Source organism: Eurosta solidaginis, chromosome 4 (genome assembly GCF_040869045.1).
Source record: "Eurosta solidaginis isolate ZX-2024a chromosome 4, ASM4086904v1, whole genome shotgun sequence".
Classification (NCBI taxonomy): Eukaryota; Metazoa; Arthropoda; class Insecta; order Diptera; family Tephritidae; genus Eurosta; species Eurosta solidaginis.
In genome coordinates this window covers 250,576,992-250,594,977 of record NC_090322.1, presented here as the reverse complement: position 1 = coordinate 250,594,977, position 17,986 = coordinate 250,576,992, and the positions used below count along the sequence as shown (strand labels likewise).

General features: G+C 39.0%; 1 protein-coding gene across 1 annotated transcript in view; it reads left to right on the top strand.

Annotated features, from left to right (window-relative positions):
* LOC137251290 (kelch-like protein 5) overlaps positions 1-17,986 on the top strand; it is a 119,889-nt gene that overhangs the window by 41,882 nt on the left and 60,021 nt on the right. Inside the window, exon 4 of the mRNA XM_067785617.1 lies at positions 17,336-17,634. Within this exon, the coding sequence (XP_067641718.1) occupies positions 17,336-17,634 (299 nt within the window). The remainder of the gene's footprint in view (positions 1-17,335; positions 17,635-17,986) is intronic.

The following is a 17,986-nucleotide window of genomic DNA, read 5'->3' as shown; positions in this document are numbered from 1 at the left end:
CCATTAGGGAAAGAAACGAAATGCTGAATAAACAGTTTTTACTGAATACCCAGAAACCTGGGCATCCCAACAGACATATGGTTAAAGAGGACCGCCTCCCAGGCGCTTAAGAAGTCATCTCCGAAAGCATTATAGCGAATACGGTACCTGAGAACTCAGCCGTATGTAGAAGAAAAAAGAAAACAGGTCCTCAGAGATATCCACAAGTCGTCGTACATTTATGCCAGGAACTGCCCAGCGAACCCCGTTCTTAAAGATAAATACCCTGAACTCGCAGAAGAGGAAAGCAGTCTGCCTAGGGAGACGTACGCCACTCTAGCTCAACTTCGATCTTGATACTGCAGCCAGTTAAACTAACCTATCCAGAATCAACCCCGATATACATAATATAGGTCGTGCATGCAACGTGTGCCCACATGACACCAACCATCTATTTAATTGGAATGTGGAACCAACGCCTCTAACATCCCTATCACTTTCTAGGACTCCCGTTAGAGAATATTGATGAAAATTTGTGAGTGGTCGCACCTATTGGATGGGGTCTGCTACAACAAAAACAACGACGTTGACTACATATCGACGGCTAAGTGGAATACCACACTATCACGGCTGCCAGTTTCAAAACACCTCTATCTGAAAATATTTTTCAAAAACGCCCTATCAGGATTTGTTTCAAAAAAGTCACATCTCGAAATTCGGTTGAAGAACAACTTATCTCATAAAATTTTTGATGTATCTCAGGCCAAAATACAAAGATATAGAGTAAAATTTTGAAATAGCGTGTTCTTCTGAAATAGGACACTTCGGAGATAAGGTCCAGTACTTTGAACTAAAAAAGGCAAATACCGGAATTGGAAATAAGCTGAAAATGTTCATACGCTTTTATTTTGGCATTGTAAAGTGGTGGCCGCCGTGGTGGGGTGTTAGCGTGCTTCGCCTACCACAGCGAAGATCCTGGGTTCAAACGCCGGGCAAGCAACATCGAAAATTTAGAAGGAAGGTTTTTCAATACGAAAAAAATATTTCTCGAAACGAAACACATTGGATTCACCCAATTGAGCCTTTGGTGTTTGATAAATGCTTTGCGCTGACCATAATCTACTTCAATTCTTACATGTCGATAACTATGTACATGCTTTCTTACAGACTAATTAAAATAGAAAACAATTCAAGCTTAAACTTATATAAGCTGTTTTTAAAATTAATAACTACTGAATCGATTTGCTAGATGTATAGTCCTAGTTATAGGTTCATTCATAGCATAATTCGTTTTTTGAGTTTTTTCGATAAATAATCTATTATGCCGAAGATCACGCAGTGGAATATATGGAATGAACAAATTAGATAAATCAGCGCAATTATTGCTAAAGTTTCTTACATTATAGGCAAGCATGAGTGAGATAAAAGTTCTTCTGTTATGCAAAGCCTGAAGACCAATCAATTTGCGCCTGCTGGTATATGACGGGAGGCCGTATGGCCTGTGAAGCATACGTAAATCAATTTTCGTAAAATTTTTTGAACTCTCAATTTTATAGGAGTTAGATTCATAGAAAGGATTCCTTATTATTGAGCAATATTCAAGACGACTTCTGTCCAAGGATATATAAAGTGCCTTCAACGTCATAGGGTCCTTAAAGTCACTGGTGTTACGTCTACTGAACCCAACCATTGCAACAAATTTTGAAAGAACGAAGTCAATGTCACTTGAAAGAGAGAGTTTGGAGTCAAAAATTACATCCAAGTCTTTACTCTCTTGACAACGATTAAGAGATTTAGCATTTAGTTTGTAGATAAAGTATGTGGCAGTTGTCTTTTTGGAATAGGACACAACACAGCATTTGTTTGAATTTAAAAATAAATTATTGTCTGCGCACCATCCGGCAAAAGAGTCCAGATCAGAACCGTTAGAAATAGTTTGACAAATAAATAGTATTTTTTGTGAAATATATAGTTTTAGTGTTATATTTCAATCATTAAAGGTGAGGAGTGATGGGGAAACATATTGAATAAAAATGCTAAGTCAGGAGAAAAAATTTGGTTTGAGTGCGGAAATTGTGCTAAGTCATAAAATAGCTGCTAGGTTAGCATACATGATTTTTATTTATCTTTTTCAAAGCTTCTGCACTCAAAAGTATTGCAATTAAGGTATCCTCATTCACAGTTTTACAAAAGGTTATTTGAAAAATTATTCATTTTTTTCGTCTCCTGTAAAATTCGTAAAAAATGACTTAGCACATTTTCACATTAAGCTAATGATGTTTTCCTTTTACTGTCTCTATTTTTTATAAGCTTTTATTTAGTTTCACTTGGCTGTTGTCTGTAATGAAATCTTGCAAGTTAAATTTGATACACTTCCCGGTGTCCGATTGAGCTGAAATTTTGCACACATGTATAACTCCGATGACAATGCAATATTACTTTGCGAGAATTCGATAAATTAATCGATAACAGTGTTATCGGTAAAGATTTGTATTCACAAGGGAATAAAAGCCTAAGTCCTCAAGAACGCAGGTAACTTCGCTTCGTTTGTGTATGCAACAAACGTAGAAGTTAGGCTGTTATCGCTAAATGTTGCATACTTTTCTGCGCACTTGATTTTGTTTTACAGATTTTTGGCGCTGGAACAGAGCAGAAATCTGCAAAGAGTATTTGTAAACTGAACGCGACATAGGCAAAGTCACAATAAAATTTGATTTTAAGTTAACACTAATAGAAGAACTTAATTGTTCAAAGTTGACTACGAAGAAACCTTGTAATGTTGATGCATTAAAAGAAATGGATAGGATGAGAAACGTTACAAATAACTAAGTAAAGATTACACAACTAATTTATACAATATTTTACCCTACTAAAAATTAAAAAAAATCATATTTAAATTAAATTTAAGAAAAAAGCTTTTATAAGAACAAGCTTCTATTACTTGCTAATAAAGCGAACTAAAAAGTAAAAAATAAAATTAAAGAAAAAAACTTTTTTAAAAATAAGCTTTTATTATTGGTTAATAAAATTAACTAGAAAGAAAAAACTAATTGACTGTAAAGAAATATAACACTTTATAAGTTTATTGTAACCTTTAACGATAATTAGGCTATTCGTCTGCGACAAAAAAATTCCATATTGTACATAATTATATATTTTTAACATTAAAACTTTACACCTAAATTATTAAATCTTACAGTTTATATCACAGTCCTAATTGTTCTAATAAAAGCGTGTTACATTGTGATAGCAAGAAAAGGAGGTCCTAAATGTTCTTAATTATACCATCAAAATTTAACACGCTTTTTATTAGAACAATTAGGACTGTGATATAAACTGTAAGATTTAATAATTTAGGTGTAAAGTAATTTTTTTATCGCAGACGAAAAAGCCTAATTATCGTTAAAGGTTACAATATATATGGGGAATTCAGTTTATATGTATATCAAGGCAGGTATGCTTGCGGGCCCAGGCTAGCTCGTCGTCTTGGGCGGGGTATTGCACCACCGACCTCACCCGCAGCCACATGAACAAAAAGAGGGTTCATACCTGCATGTGTATAGAAAGGAGAGAGAAATCTGAAAAAGATAGAAATAAACGTGAGGGGCAGAGTTAAGAGGGGAAAAAGATGGAGGCCTGTCCTGTCAGGTGGAGTCTACCCTCCCTCTGCAGTGCAACTTGCACTGCACCGTGGGCACTGTGCTGACTCCTGTTTACCTTACAGTGCCCCCAAACCTGACATGGGTCTGTCCCCTGTCACTCAGTCATTTTCCCTAAACACTCACCTTCACCTTACCTTACCGCGCGCAAGCGCAGCACCAACACCAAAATTCGACTTAGCCCTGCATTATTGAAAGTATTAAAATTTCACCCAAACATAATTCTTATGATTTATTTACAAAACTTTTGGTTTCCAAATTACCAACTAATACCCTACTACCAGTTCAATAATTTCAACAAAACTTTAAAATCAAAATTTACTACAAAATAATTTTCCAAGGGTTTCAAAAGTTTACTCAAAGTAACAATAGAAAAATTGCTCAAACTTAATGCTAAATTTTATTACTGGTGAACATAAAAAAATTCATAAGAATGCAAGAACCAGTAGATACATTCCAAATTCAATTCCATAAAAAAAAATACCTACGACTAATAGACCAAGTGTCTGGCCGCAAACAAAAAAATTTAAACTTTTAGGGCCACCCTAATGCGATATTATTAATAGGAGCTAATTCTATATTCTATAGATACAAATTCAAATAAAATAAAATAAGAGGGCGAATAAAAAAATTCAAGTACCCTAATCCCTGACCTACCGCAACCACTTAAGTAAACATAAGATCAATTATGTACCAGCAAAAGTAGGTCATCAAAGGAATGGGATTTATGTGTATATGAAAACAAATGGTATGTATGTAAGTGCAAATGTACGTTTGTGACGTTTTTCATGCATGCACATATGTTCGTCGCAATCTGTTTTTATTTTTTGGATTTGCTAATTCCTGTTCTATTTTTGCAAGAGCAGGAATCTGTGCTAACACATGTACATACAACTAAACAGGTGTATTTTGATAAATTTTAATATGTCACTGAAAACACTCACCAAGTTACTCTTCTTATCCAACGGCGCCGCTGCAGTTGAGTAGCTGAAACAAAAAAAAAACTCAAACATGCATATGTACCTATGACCACACTCAAGGTAGCCACCCTCAAACACTCAGCCAAGATCGCTCGCTGGTGATCTTTGATAATGAGTGCTTTGGTAGTATCAAAGCTGCCCGCGTGATGGTAAAACGCAAAAATTAAAAATTGTGTAATCAAAAAAAAAATGTTCTTGGTGCTGAAAGCACACTGTGCATATACACCCTCGGGGTGTGATGTTGAAATTGTTTTTGCCAATAATAAAAGAAGTAAGTACAAAAAATTATAAAAGAAAAATGGCAAAAATTCGAAAATTTGGAAATTCCAATTTGGTGCTACCATAGGTAGCAGAAACCATATGCAAAAGAAAAATGTGTATATGGTAGAAAGTGGGGGTATAAAAATACCAAGAAAATTAAGTGTCAAACTGAAGTAGAAAAATTAAAAAAGGAGAAGGAAACGGAGAGACAAAAAGAGAAAAAAAAAAAAGGTGGAGGCAAAAGTGCTCCGACTAACTTATAAAATATGGAGTTATGGTAAAACTCAAAAATTATATGTTCGAAACATAAATGCTTGGCCCCGGAAATGAACTAACCCTTTCCTCCGTTCCCAATCAAAATTCTGACAATTATAACAATATTTAAATAAACGTAATAATAAATTCAAAATATGTAAAATTCATAATGTCACTATACATGTTGTTGGAAAAGCTCCTCCCTCCGCCGATGTTTGTGTTGCCAAAGTATGTGAACTAGCCCCAAAAAATATAAAAATGTTGTTACCAGCTTTGTTGTGGTTGTTGCTAGTGTTTTCCTCTATTGTCTGCTTTGCCAAAAATCGTCTTGTATCTTTTTTTTTTTGTTGTGTATGGTGTAGTGGCTGTTGTTGTTGCGGCCCAATGCCGCCGGTGAAAATTGATATCGATGTTGACAATTTTTATTGTGTTTTTGAAGAATTTGTACGAAGTATTTGTTGTTGTTGTTGGTGTGCGCATGCAACGAATTAAATAGAACGTAGTGTTTGTGGATGCGTGGCAATTGTTTTTGGCCGGAATGTCACCAGTGTGATGTTGTTGTTGTTGGCGTTGCGTCGCCAATGTAATGGGGATGATATAGTTGGTGTTGAGCGGTATGCCGCCAATGTGATGTAGTTGTTGTTGGGCGTTACGCCGCCAATATAAAAAAATGCCGTTGTGGTTGTTGCGGCCCTATATCGCCAATATGAAAATGCTATAGTGGTTGTTGTTGTGGAGTGCGCTAACAAATTAAAATTTTAGTGTAGTGCGTGGTAGTTGTTGTTGTTGTGTTGACCGCCAAGTATAATGTATTTGCTTTTTGGCGGTACGCCGCCCATATACGTGCCCAGTGGGTCTTTCCCAAAGGAAAATCAATTGTGCGCTGAAATTAAATACAAAAGAAAATCTATTTAGAAATTCAAAAGCAAATGTGTATCTATGTGCATATATGTACATAATTGCCTACGGATTTCTTGTCTGCATAGTCATATATTCATCTACATACATATATTTGTATGCAGAGATGTATATGTCGATGCAAGTTTTCTTTTGGCTTGCTCTGGAGATAGGCAAGGTTAAAGCCCCAGCTCCCGTCAAGCATGCCTAAAAAAGAGTATAATATCTTACCTCTTGTAACTTGTAATTTTTTGACAACTGATTCCAGCTCTTTGCACGTACCGCGGAAACTTTTCGACGCGCACAATTTTATTTACAAAGCGGTTTAATTCGCGCACTACTAAGGACTATGCACTTTGTAATTTACGGTTGTAAACGCGCACTTCACTTGTGATTTTTCACTACTCACTTGCACTGGGCACTGTTGAAACAAGACTTTGGCCCGTTGACTCAGTTTTCCCCTTCTTATAGCCACCGCCATGGTAAGGAACGTTACCCAAAAACGGAAAATTTTTACCATTACATGCCAAACTTTCTTTTCGGCTTTCCCGTATTTTCCATCTATACAATCATGCACTCATACATTCATACGCTTACCGCTCCACAAAACGAACACCTACACAGATACATTTGGTTCGTGCCTTGACCGCTTACACTGATGCATTCACACGTTCATAGCCTTTCACAAATACACATCCACCTACATAATACCGAACAGAACAAACACATAGTTACATATCATTCGTCAAGGCTGCTAGGTTATTAGCAGCATGGTGAAATTTTTCTTATTATAACAACATGATGCCAAGCGCAACATCTAATTTCCGTTGCAACATTGGGTTCACTACAGGTACAATGTTGTCAATGTTAATGTTATCATGTTAATATTATTTTAATGGCAACATTGCGGCTAAGGCACGGACCTGGACACAAAACACATAAACACATAGACGCATATACACTCTGCCACTCATTCAAGCCAGTATGGAGACAGGCTGTCGTTACAGGCTCGCAACCGCCGATGGTGTCTGCACTATGGAGCGTGTGCGTAAAGAATCCAAACGCAGCCTGCTAAGTATTATTTCCTGCGTCCAACGTGTGGCCTCGACCCACGACTCGATGCCGGGCCTATTTTTTTTTTCACGCCTTTAGACTTTTGTTCTGTTTAACTACGAACTAAATCACTGGGCTAATGCTACTACTTAAACGTATATCACAGATACTACTCTACATATCTAATAGTAAATAAGATATCACAGATAAAATAAATAAAAAAATAAATAAAAAAAAAAATAAAATAAAATAAAATAAAATATCACAGTTAGCAGAACAACAAAAAAAAAAAAAAATTATAAAATAAAATATCACAGATGGCAAAAAAAAAATGTATAAAAAAAAAGATCACAGATCAAATAGTCCAGTAGGTAAAATAAATAAATAAATAAAATAAAAAAAATTAAATAAATGCAAAAATAATCAAATAAAGCAAAAGGTCAAAAAAAAATATAAATAAAAATAATTTAATAATATAATCACATACGTCAATAAACTAATAAATACAATACGTCGACAAATAAATAAATAACATAGAACAGGAGTACTAACACTACAAAAAAAATATTAAGCTATTTTGCCAAAAATGTCTTTAGCGTGGTATACGCCGATCTTTTTCCCACTACTATCGCCAAGCTCGTACATTGAATTACCTATAGAATTAAGTACGATACACTTTACTTGTTTCGGTGCTAATTTAGCGTTGTAATTATCAACTTGGGAGCTTTGTTTGAAGTTGCGGCGATATACCACTTGTCCAATCTGAAACTTTATATCCTTACTCCTGGTGTCGTAGACCTTTTGACTTCTATCGTGGGCCAGCTTCAGCTCCTTCATAATTCTCTTTCTTATGATCTGCATTTTATCACCAGCCGTATCTATCTCCACGTCACCATCCTTCAACGCCGCCAACTTTCGATATAGCTCATATGATGCAGCATGCTGTATCATAGGCATACCGAAAGTGGCATAGTATGGCGACATGTTGATGGCTGAGTGAGTAACGCTGCGTAGTGCAAATGCGGCATCGCTGACGCATTTGTCCCAGTTCTTTTGGTTACCCTTTATGAAGGACCTAATTATCTGCAGCACAGATCGGTTGACTCTTTCCGCAGCGTTACCCTGAGGTGAATAAAATGCAGTTCTCACGTGTGTCGTGCCGTATTTCTCCAAAAACTCTTTGAATATTTCCGAGACGAATTGTTTGCCGTTGTCCGAATGGACATATTCGGGCACACCAAACACGTGAAAGACTTCTTTCTCTAAAAATTTTATAACCTCAGCTGAAGTGGCCCTTCTCATAGGTTTTAAGAACACAAACTTAGTAAAGTGATCTAGACAAACAAAGACATACACGTTACCATCACTAGAACGAGGATAAGGACCCATAAAATCAATGAATAAACGTTGGAAAGGTCGTTCTGTTAGCTTCTGTTTACCCATCATCGGTTGTTTAAAAACGTTTTGAGTCTTATTTGTTTTGCAAGTTTCGCAATCTTTTATATGGGCGCATACATCTGTGACCATTCCTGGCCAGTAATATTTCTGACGTAGTCGGGACAGTGTTTTGTGGATGCCACCATGACCAGCGGACGGTGAGCTATGAGACGACTCTACCAGCCCCGGTCGCAGTTCCGACGGAACCCAGAGCTTCCAGGTCTGGTCCGCTAGAAGATCGTCCCCCTTGTCGAATTGCGTCCGTTTATAAACGTAACCGTCCGATATGCATAAGTCTGGCAACTTATCTTTGTTCTCGGTCACCGTCTTTTTTAACTCCGTATACTCCTCCGACTCGAAGCACGGTGACTCGAGACACACGTCTATGGCTCTGTCGTTCGTCAGTATTTCGTCCATGTGTATTCGTGAGAGTGTGTCGGGAACCACGTTTTGCGCACCTTTTCGATGTTGGATATCGAAATCATAACCCTGGAGTTTCAAACTCCACCTTGCCAGCCTCCCAGAAAGATCTTTCTGATTCATGAGCCATTTGAGGCTGGCATGATCAGTTATGATGGTGAACGGGGTTCCTTCCACATAAGGTCGGAATCTTTTAACACTCACGATCGCAGCATAGCATTCTAGTTCTGTTATGCTGTAGTTCTTCTGCGCTTTATTTAGTTTTGCCGAAACGTATGCAATCGGTCTTTCGTTCTGGTCATCGTCCAACTGAAACAAAACCCCTCCCACTCCGTCCGTTGATGCATCACATTGAATATAAAAACGACGCTTAAAGTCAGGATGTGTGAGCACCGGTGCAGTAACCAAACTCTGCTTTAAAATTTCAAATGATTTTATTGCTTCTTCCGTCATTGCAAACCTTTTGATTTTGTCTTTCTTGAGGCAGTCGTGCAGCGGGGCTGCAATAGTCGCATAGTCCTGTATAAAACGTCGGTACCAGCCCGACATACCCAGGAACCGGCGTAGTTGCTTCGGGGTTTTCGGAACTGGAAAGTCCCTCACAGCTACCACTTTGTTGGCGTCCGTCCTGATACATCCATCCCCGACTACGTACCCTAGATATCGAACTTCTTTAAAACAAAACTTGCTTTTTTCTACGTTAATTGTTAACTTAGCCTCGCGAAGACACCGAGCGACCTTTTCCAGTAAACACATATGGGACTCGAAATCTACAGAACAAACTAACAAATCGTCAAGATAAACAAAAACACATTCACGTAAAGCGGCCGGAATGACCTTGTCCATGAGACGACACATTCGTTGTCCTGCATTGCACAACCCGAAAGGCATGACGGTAAATTGGTAAAGGGGTCGGCCAGGGACAGTGAAGGCAGTCTTCTCACGTGATTTTCTCTCGAGGGGAATCTGCCAGAAAGCGTCCTTGAGATCAATTGCAGAGATATATCTCGTGTTTTGTAGGCGGCTCAAAATTCCATCAATATGTGGTAAGGGGTATGCGTCCTTTATAGTTCTTTCATTCACTTTGCGAGCATCTAGGCACAGCCGGTTCTTCGTTCCTTTAATGACCAGTGATACGGGGGAATTCCAACTACTGTTGGACTCCTCGATGACTCCCATGTCCAACATTCGATCTAACTCTGTGTATATGAGTTTTTGTATGGCCGGCGAAATTGGATAATGGCGTTGCTTGACCGGCAGATTCTCGTCCACCACCTCGATGACGTGTTCCTCTTTGTCTGTCCGGCCTAACCCCAGTACCGCGAAGGACGGGAATTGGGTCTTCACGCGCTCCAACATATCATCTTGCTCCGGCGATAAAACGTGCTGCACAGCGTCAAAAGACAAGTCACCCTCGGCAGGCACGAGCTCCGCCACACTGGCACCATTCACACTACCACTCAAACCTTTACTCACAACACTCATACGGAATGCCTGCCAAAAGTCTATACCTAAATAAACTTCTTGTTGTAGACCTGGCACTATCAAAAATTCTAATTCTTCCATCGAATTATCCCACACAACCGGTAACTTTATTACTCCTACTACGGCGGTTTCCTCCCCGTTCGCGGTTCGGATATTTTGGCCCTTGATTGGTACAATCAAGGCTTCCTTTCCCCGAAGGAGTGCAGCTGAGTCTTTGCCTAAGCAGCTGGCACTCGCCCCTGAGTCCAAGAGAGCCAGAACCTCATGACCTCCTATCTTTGTTTTGGCGTAAAATCTGTTATCTCCTTTCACGGTAACAATTGTTGCAACTATTTTATTCTTCAACCTTTTAAAATATTTTCTCTTTTCCCTCATCTTCTCTATCTTCATAAAATTTCTGTTTTTCCTACTTGCATTTATTGTATCACAAAATATTCTTTTTCTTGCTTCTTCGTACTCTAGCTTTCTTTGGTGTAAACTCTTAATCTCCTTCTTTTCCCGTGTCATTCCTGCCTGTTTCACTTCTTCCCTGTTTTCCGTATCCCTTCTCCTCAAAACTTTTATTTGAGTGTTGCCGGGTTGCCTGTCTTCTGGCTGGAGTCCCCGGTCAACTCCGCCAGCCTCGGGTTTCCCTGCTTGGGCTTAAAAACACAGAAGGACGAATCACTACCACAAGCAAAACAGACCATATTGTGGAACGAAGACGAACATTTATTTGGTTTTTGTGCTTCTGCCGGGTTTTTCACAAAGTGATTCACCGGCATACCGCACGAAAAACACAACATCAAGTGGAAGGGTGATGCACAAAAGGAGTTGACAGTCGACTTAGACGCAGGACTAACAGAAGGACGAACACTATTGGGATTGGCTGTGGTTTGGTGTTGGGGTAGGGATTGGGATTGGTGTTGGGGTGGGCGCTGAGGCTTCCTATCAAAAGCTTCGACTTTTGTTTCCCCTAATTGCTCTGGCTGTTCAAAATTAATTTCATTAATGACCCTCGACCTACTTTTATTTTCTTTAATAAGCTTTTCGGCTCTCTTGCATTCCGACTTGAGCTCCGCCAACGAGTCCATTTTTATGGCGAAGGTCAAGTTGGCCAGGTACGGTTTGAGGTTGCCCCTGATGATGCCAACCAACTCCCTCTCAGGGATCCTCTTTCGCAAACGGAACGTCAAGTTGTGGACTTCGCTATAAAAGTCGTCGAAAGCTTCTGCGGGCTGCTGTTTCCGTTCCATTATTTCACGGATTATTTCATAGTCGGACTCAGCAGACTTGAAGTGGCTTAGCATCTCGGCCTTCAGCTCGAAATAGCCGAAATCGGGCTCATCTGCATGGTCCTCTAGGACCTGCCAATACCACTTCAAGGCACCGCCGGAAACCAGACTATGAAAGTCCGTGAAAAGCTGGAAGTAGGAAATATTGTGTTGCTCCCGCATGCGTTCAACACGAAAGATGAAGCTCTCGACGCTTATACCCTTATCGGTCCCATCAAATTTGATGTGCCACTTTTCTAAATCTAACTTTTTCCACCTTGGAGGGTCACTACCATCTCGCTCAGTAAACCGACTGCCACTCGGAATACCATTGCGGGTAGCAGGCTCCCCCCTACGGTTCTGAGGCTCGGGCGTGGATGCCACAGCGGACCGATGTCCCACCGCGTGACTGGATGCCTCCATCTCTGCCACGCGACCACCAAGATGATCCACGTTGGTCTTGATGCTCCGCACTTCACCCGCCATTTGCACCACCAAATCTTGTTGTTGCGCCATCATCGCCATCATGCGGCTCAGCTGTTCAACATTGGTTGCGTGATCACTGGCGTCGGTGCGAGGAGCATTTAGGCCACCGTGAACTACTGCTGGTGCGTTTCGCGAATGAACATCGCCCCCCTGTGCACCCACGTTCTCGCTGTCGGACATTTGGCACACCAAATCGATTTTCTGCGAGAAATTTAAACTATTTTCCGAGTCGTTGAACGACACCCCGTTCGCGAAAGACACCCCCAGCGGACGTTCAGGGCCAAACGATCCGAAAATCCGCGACGCGCACCTATTGAAATAGTCTGTGGGCACAAAGTCGACGACCCTGGGAATACCAGTGTCAATTTGCGTGAAAAGTGAACCAGCAATCTGGTTTTCAAGAGCCCTGGCACGACTCCTTGTAACACGCCTATTGGAATCTAAAATTCCTAATCCCCCAAAAGATCTTTCCTCCGTATATTTTTCCCGGCCTTGGTCAGACATTCACTGTCTGCAGCGGCAAAAACTGTTAATCCAAAAACCCAAAAAAACGCAGGAACAATCGAATAAATATATATAATACCTCCAAGGAATCGATATCCCGACCGCAACCCAAATGGAAAAACAAAAAGACAAACAAATTATGCGAAAAAGAAAAAAAAAAAAAGATAAGATGCAAAGAAAATATTCCAATAAAAGCAAACTGTTTGTATTTGCAGATCTAAATAATAAAAGCGTAAACACTATAAGATAACAGGTTCAAATTCACCCAAAACCCAATAAAAAAATATATATAAATAATGGATATTAACTAATAGATATAAAAATTACAATGTAGGTATATAAAAATTCAATCAATTAATAGGTAATATGTTTGTGTGTATGTATATATGTGTATGGTAATTCAAGTAATGGTGTGGATATGACAAAACAAACTGAAATTGTATATCTTAAACGCCTAGAAAGGAATTAATAAAGTTCACCCAAAACCCAAGCTCAAAAATAAAAATAGAAAAATAAAAACTTAGTTCTAATTATTACAAAAAAAATTCCAAGATACTCTGTAATTTACGGAATATGGTGAACACCTACAAAATGTATACGACTTTCAATATACATATGTATGTGTAAAAAAAAAAAATTTTTTTTTTCAAGTCCCTAATACTAAAAATGGAAAGCAATATGAAACAACCCTAAGAACGATATAATAGCAAAAACCAAAAATTTTATAACGCAGTTTGAACAAATTTGTTTGGAAATAATTCCAATAAGAAAATATAAAAAGACTAAATTGGAAATTAGCCAGTAAAAAAAAGTCACTACTGAAATTGAGTGTGTATTGGTGTGTGCGGTGCTGCCTTGGCGAAGGTTCGGTGAAGGCAGTGTGTTCGTTCGTATCTATATCCTGTGTAGTCAGTTTTCGTGCTGTCCGTGGAAGTATGGCACTTCACGTTCAAGAACTTGTTCCTAAGCGTGGATGCCACACCTCCTACTCCTAAATATCGTGGCGACGACTGCAAACCTCACTTACCAGCAGTGCTGGACTCCCGGTAAGGTAGCTTGAACAGCTCGCCACGATCTCCTACCTAAGTCCGTCGCTAGCTAAGTGCCATACCAGTTACCACTTTGTCGAGCTGTTAAAGTTCAACAAAGGAACCCTGACATGGACACTCAGCTAATCCCTATCCTCTGGTCATGATGACACTTGTCGGTCAGGTGAACCCACTCGGCGTTGCCATCATGACTGTCCCTGTCCTAAGTTGGAAGACGGAAAGAGGGAGGGGCTTGGAAGGGTAAGAAGGTCTGAAGAACAAAATTTGGGAAATTTAAGGAAGGAAAGGTAGAAAAAAAATAGATTAAGAAATTCAAAAATTAAAAGTACGGATTAAAATAAAAAAAATATTGGGAAATTTAAAGTAAGAGGTAGTCAATTAGCGTGGAAATGAAAAATTGATCGGGCTATTAACGTTGAGAATACAAAAGCTAAGAACTGAAAGAAAATTTTTGGAACTAAAAGGAATTAAGGCGGATTTATGTAGATCAAAATGAAACTGAAAGAAATTAACTAAATGGAAAGACAAAAAAACTAAAAAGATTACCGGGCTATTAGCGTTGGGCGCCATTGTTACGTGGCTGACTGTTTGGGTGGTGAGGAGCGGCGGCAAGCAGAAATAATCACCACCATTTAACTTCAAAATTTCTTTTCTGTCCTTGTAACAAGTAACACGTTTGTATTTAACGCATACCTTTTTACATATGTATATTTCTATCCATATGTATGTTCCTTTTGGGATATAGATTTTGGTGCAAAAAAAAAAAAAGGTGTGAAGAAAGCGAAAGGCTTCGAGCTTTACTCTTGCTAGTTTCTAAATTGAAAATTTTTCGAAGTAAAGTTTTCGTTAAGTAATTTAACTTCACTTTTTAAATTTTTGTTGAGTAATTTTTCACTCACACTTTTCCTTTTCTTCTGACATTTATTTACTCATTTATTTTTTTTGATTCTTTACACTCCTTTTTTTTGGTTAATTACTATGTTCTGAGTACGCCGATCTTTATCGGTGCGCTCTGCCCACAGTTCCACGTCCGCACATGTTTTATTTTTTGGACTAAGTCGAAATTATGCAATTTTGAACTTACTTATTTTACTAATTTGGTTTGCCCAGATCGCACATACATACTTCTTTGCCGGAACGCTTCCGACAAACTTACCCCTGACTTCCGCACATTTAGCCTCAGGAGCTTGCTTTTAAGCACCTGAAAAATTGTTGAATTTTTTTTTTATAATTTTTTTGTTTTCTTTCGAATTTTTCTTTTCTTTCACTCACGTTTTTTTTTTATATATTGTCAGCACGGCTATAACTTTATCACTATTAATACGCTCACATCCAAGACCGTATGCGATCGATCTTGATCAGTCGTTGGGCGCCATTGTTACGTGGCTGACTGTTTGGGTGGTGAGGAGCGGCGGCAAGCAGGTATGCTTGCGGGCCCAGGCTAGCTCGTCGTCTTGGGCGGGGTATTGCACCACCGACCTCACCCGCAGCCACATGAACAAAAAGAGGGTTCATACCTGCATGTGTATAGAAAGGAGAGAGAAATCTGAAAAAGATAGAAATAAACGTGAGGGGCAGAGTTAAGAGGGGAAAAAGATGGAGGCCTGTCCTGTCAGGTGGAGTCTACCCTCCCTCTGCAGTGCAACTTGCACTGCACCGTGGGCACTGTGCTGACTCCTGTTTACCTTACAGTGCCCCCAAAAAATATAAAAATGTTGTTACCAACTTCGTTGTGGTTGTTGCTAGTGTTTTCCTCTATTGTCTGCTTTGCCAAAAATCGTCTTGTATCTTTTTTTTTTGTTGTGTATGGTGTAGTGGCTGTTGTTGTTGCGGCCCAATGCCGCCGGTGAAAATTGATATCGATGTTGACAATTTTTATTGTGTTTTTGAAGAATTTGTACGAAGTATTTGTTGTTGTTGTTGGTGTGCGCATGCAACGAATTAAATAGAACGTAGTGTTTGTGGATGCGTGGCAATTGTTTTTGGCCGGAATGTCACCAGTGTGATGTTGTTGTTGTTGGCGTTGCGTCGCCAATGTAATGGGGATGATATAGTTGGTGTTGAGCGGTATGCCGCCAATGTGATGTAGTTGTTGTTGGGCGTTACGCCGCCAATATAAAAAAATGCCGTTGTGGTTGTTGCGGCCCTATATCGCCAATATGAAAATGCTATAGTGGTTGTTGTTGTGGAGTGCGCTAACAAATTAAAATTTTAGTGTAGTGCGTGGTAGTTGTTGTTGTTGTGTTGACCGCCAAGTATAATGTATTTGCTTTTTGGCGGTACGCCGCCCATATACGTGCCCAGTGGGTCTTTCCCAAAGGAAAATCAATTGTGCGCTGAAATTAAATACAAAAGAAAATCTATTTAGAAATTCAAAAGCAAATGTGTATCTATGTGCATATATGTACATAATTGCCTACGGATTTCTTGTCTGCATAGTCATATATTCATCTACATACATATATTTGTATGCAGAGATGTATATGTCGATGCAAGTTTTCTTTTGGCTTGCTCTGGAGATAGGCAAGGTTAAAGCCCCAGCTCCCGTCAAGCATGCCTAAAAAAGAGTATAATATCTTACCTCTTGTAACTTGTAATTTTTTGACAACTGATTCCAGCTCTTTGCACGTACCGCGGAAACTTTTCGACGCGCACAATTTTATTTACAAAGCGGTTTAATTCGCGCACTACTAAGGACTATGCACTTTGTAATTTACGGTTGTAAACGCGCACTTCACTTGTGATTTTTCACTACTCACTTGCACTGGGCACTGTTGAAACAAGACTTTGGCCCGTTGACTCAGTTTTCCCCTTCTTATAGCCACCGCCGTGGTAAGGAACGTTACCCAAAAACGGAAAATTTTTACCATTACATGCCAAACTTTCTTTTCGGCTTTCCCGTATTTTCCATCTATACAATCATGCACTCATACATTCATACGCTTACCGCTCCACAAAACGAACACCTACACAGATACATTTGGTTCGTGCCTTGACCGCTTACACTGATGCATTCACACGTTCATAGCCTTTCACAAATACACATCCACCTACATAATACCGAACAGAACAAACACATAGTTACATATCATTCGTCAAGGCTGCTAGGTTATTAGCAGCATGGTGAAATTTTTCTTATTATAACAACATGATGCCAAGCGCAACATCTAATTTCCGTTGCAACATTGGGTTCACTACAGGTACAATGTTGTCAATGTTAATGTTATCATGTTAATATTATTTTAATGGCAACATTGCGGCTAAGGCACGGACCTGGACACAAAACACATAAACACATAGACGCATATACACTCTGCCACTCATTCAAGCCAGTATGGAGGGAGACAGGCTGTCGTTACAGAACTTATAAAGTGTTATATTTCTTTACAGTCAATTTATTTTTTTTCGATGCCAAAGTGCTTGGAGCAAGAAAAATAAATGGACCGCATTCTGCTTATAGTTGTAAACTCGGAACGGCACTTTGGATATTGCTGGGAGTTTCCATGACAATTTTTTTTTGCAATAAAACTACTAAGGGAATTGGGTCCTCAATTTTTTTCTTATTTCTTCTAAATGTCTGGCTACATAATTTAAACAACGATTAAAAAATATTGCAGAGTGGAACCATCTTTCAATATAACAAAACTGACGATTTATGGCAGAAATGGGTCGATATCAAAATGGATATCTCAGAGGAAGTCATTCTTATGGATGACAATTTAATTTTCATTGGCGGCTCTCGAAACAACAAAGCAATTGACGAAGTTAGATGCTGGAATTTCAAAACTAAATTATTTCAACGGTTGCACTCAATGAACCAGCCGCGACATTTACATTCTGTCGTGGAAGTAAACCGTAAAATCTATGCAGTTGGAGGAAAGGGAGCAAATGACGAAATTTTACAATCAGTTGAAATGTGAGTATGAATATGTAGTAATTTGCAATGTAATTTGAAAAGCAACCTACCTACCTACCTAATGGCCAAGATTCAATTACTAGAGGTTTGTTCTCCAATGATGACAGTGCTTTGACACTCCCAAATTGACAAATCTGGACGGGTTGATTTTACGAAGTAAGAAAAACGGAATAATTCAATGCCCTTCAGCGAAAATTGTTCTACTAAAAGTAGTATATTAGTAGTGATAATAAAAAAGCGAGCAGGATTTGAGAAAAATAATTCATTTTCTACTAAATATTTCGTGAATTGATAAATAGTTATGTTGGTTTGGTCATTCTTTCAGAATTTATTTGAAGAATGCCATACGTTA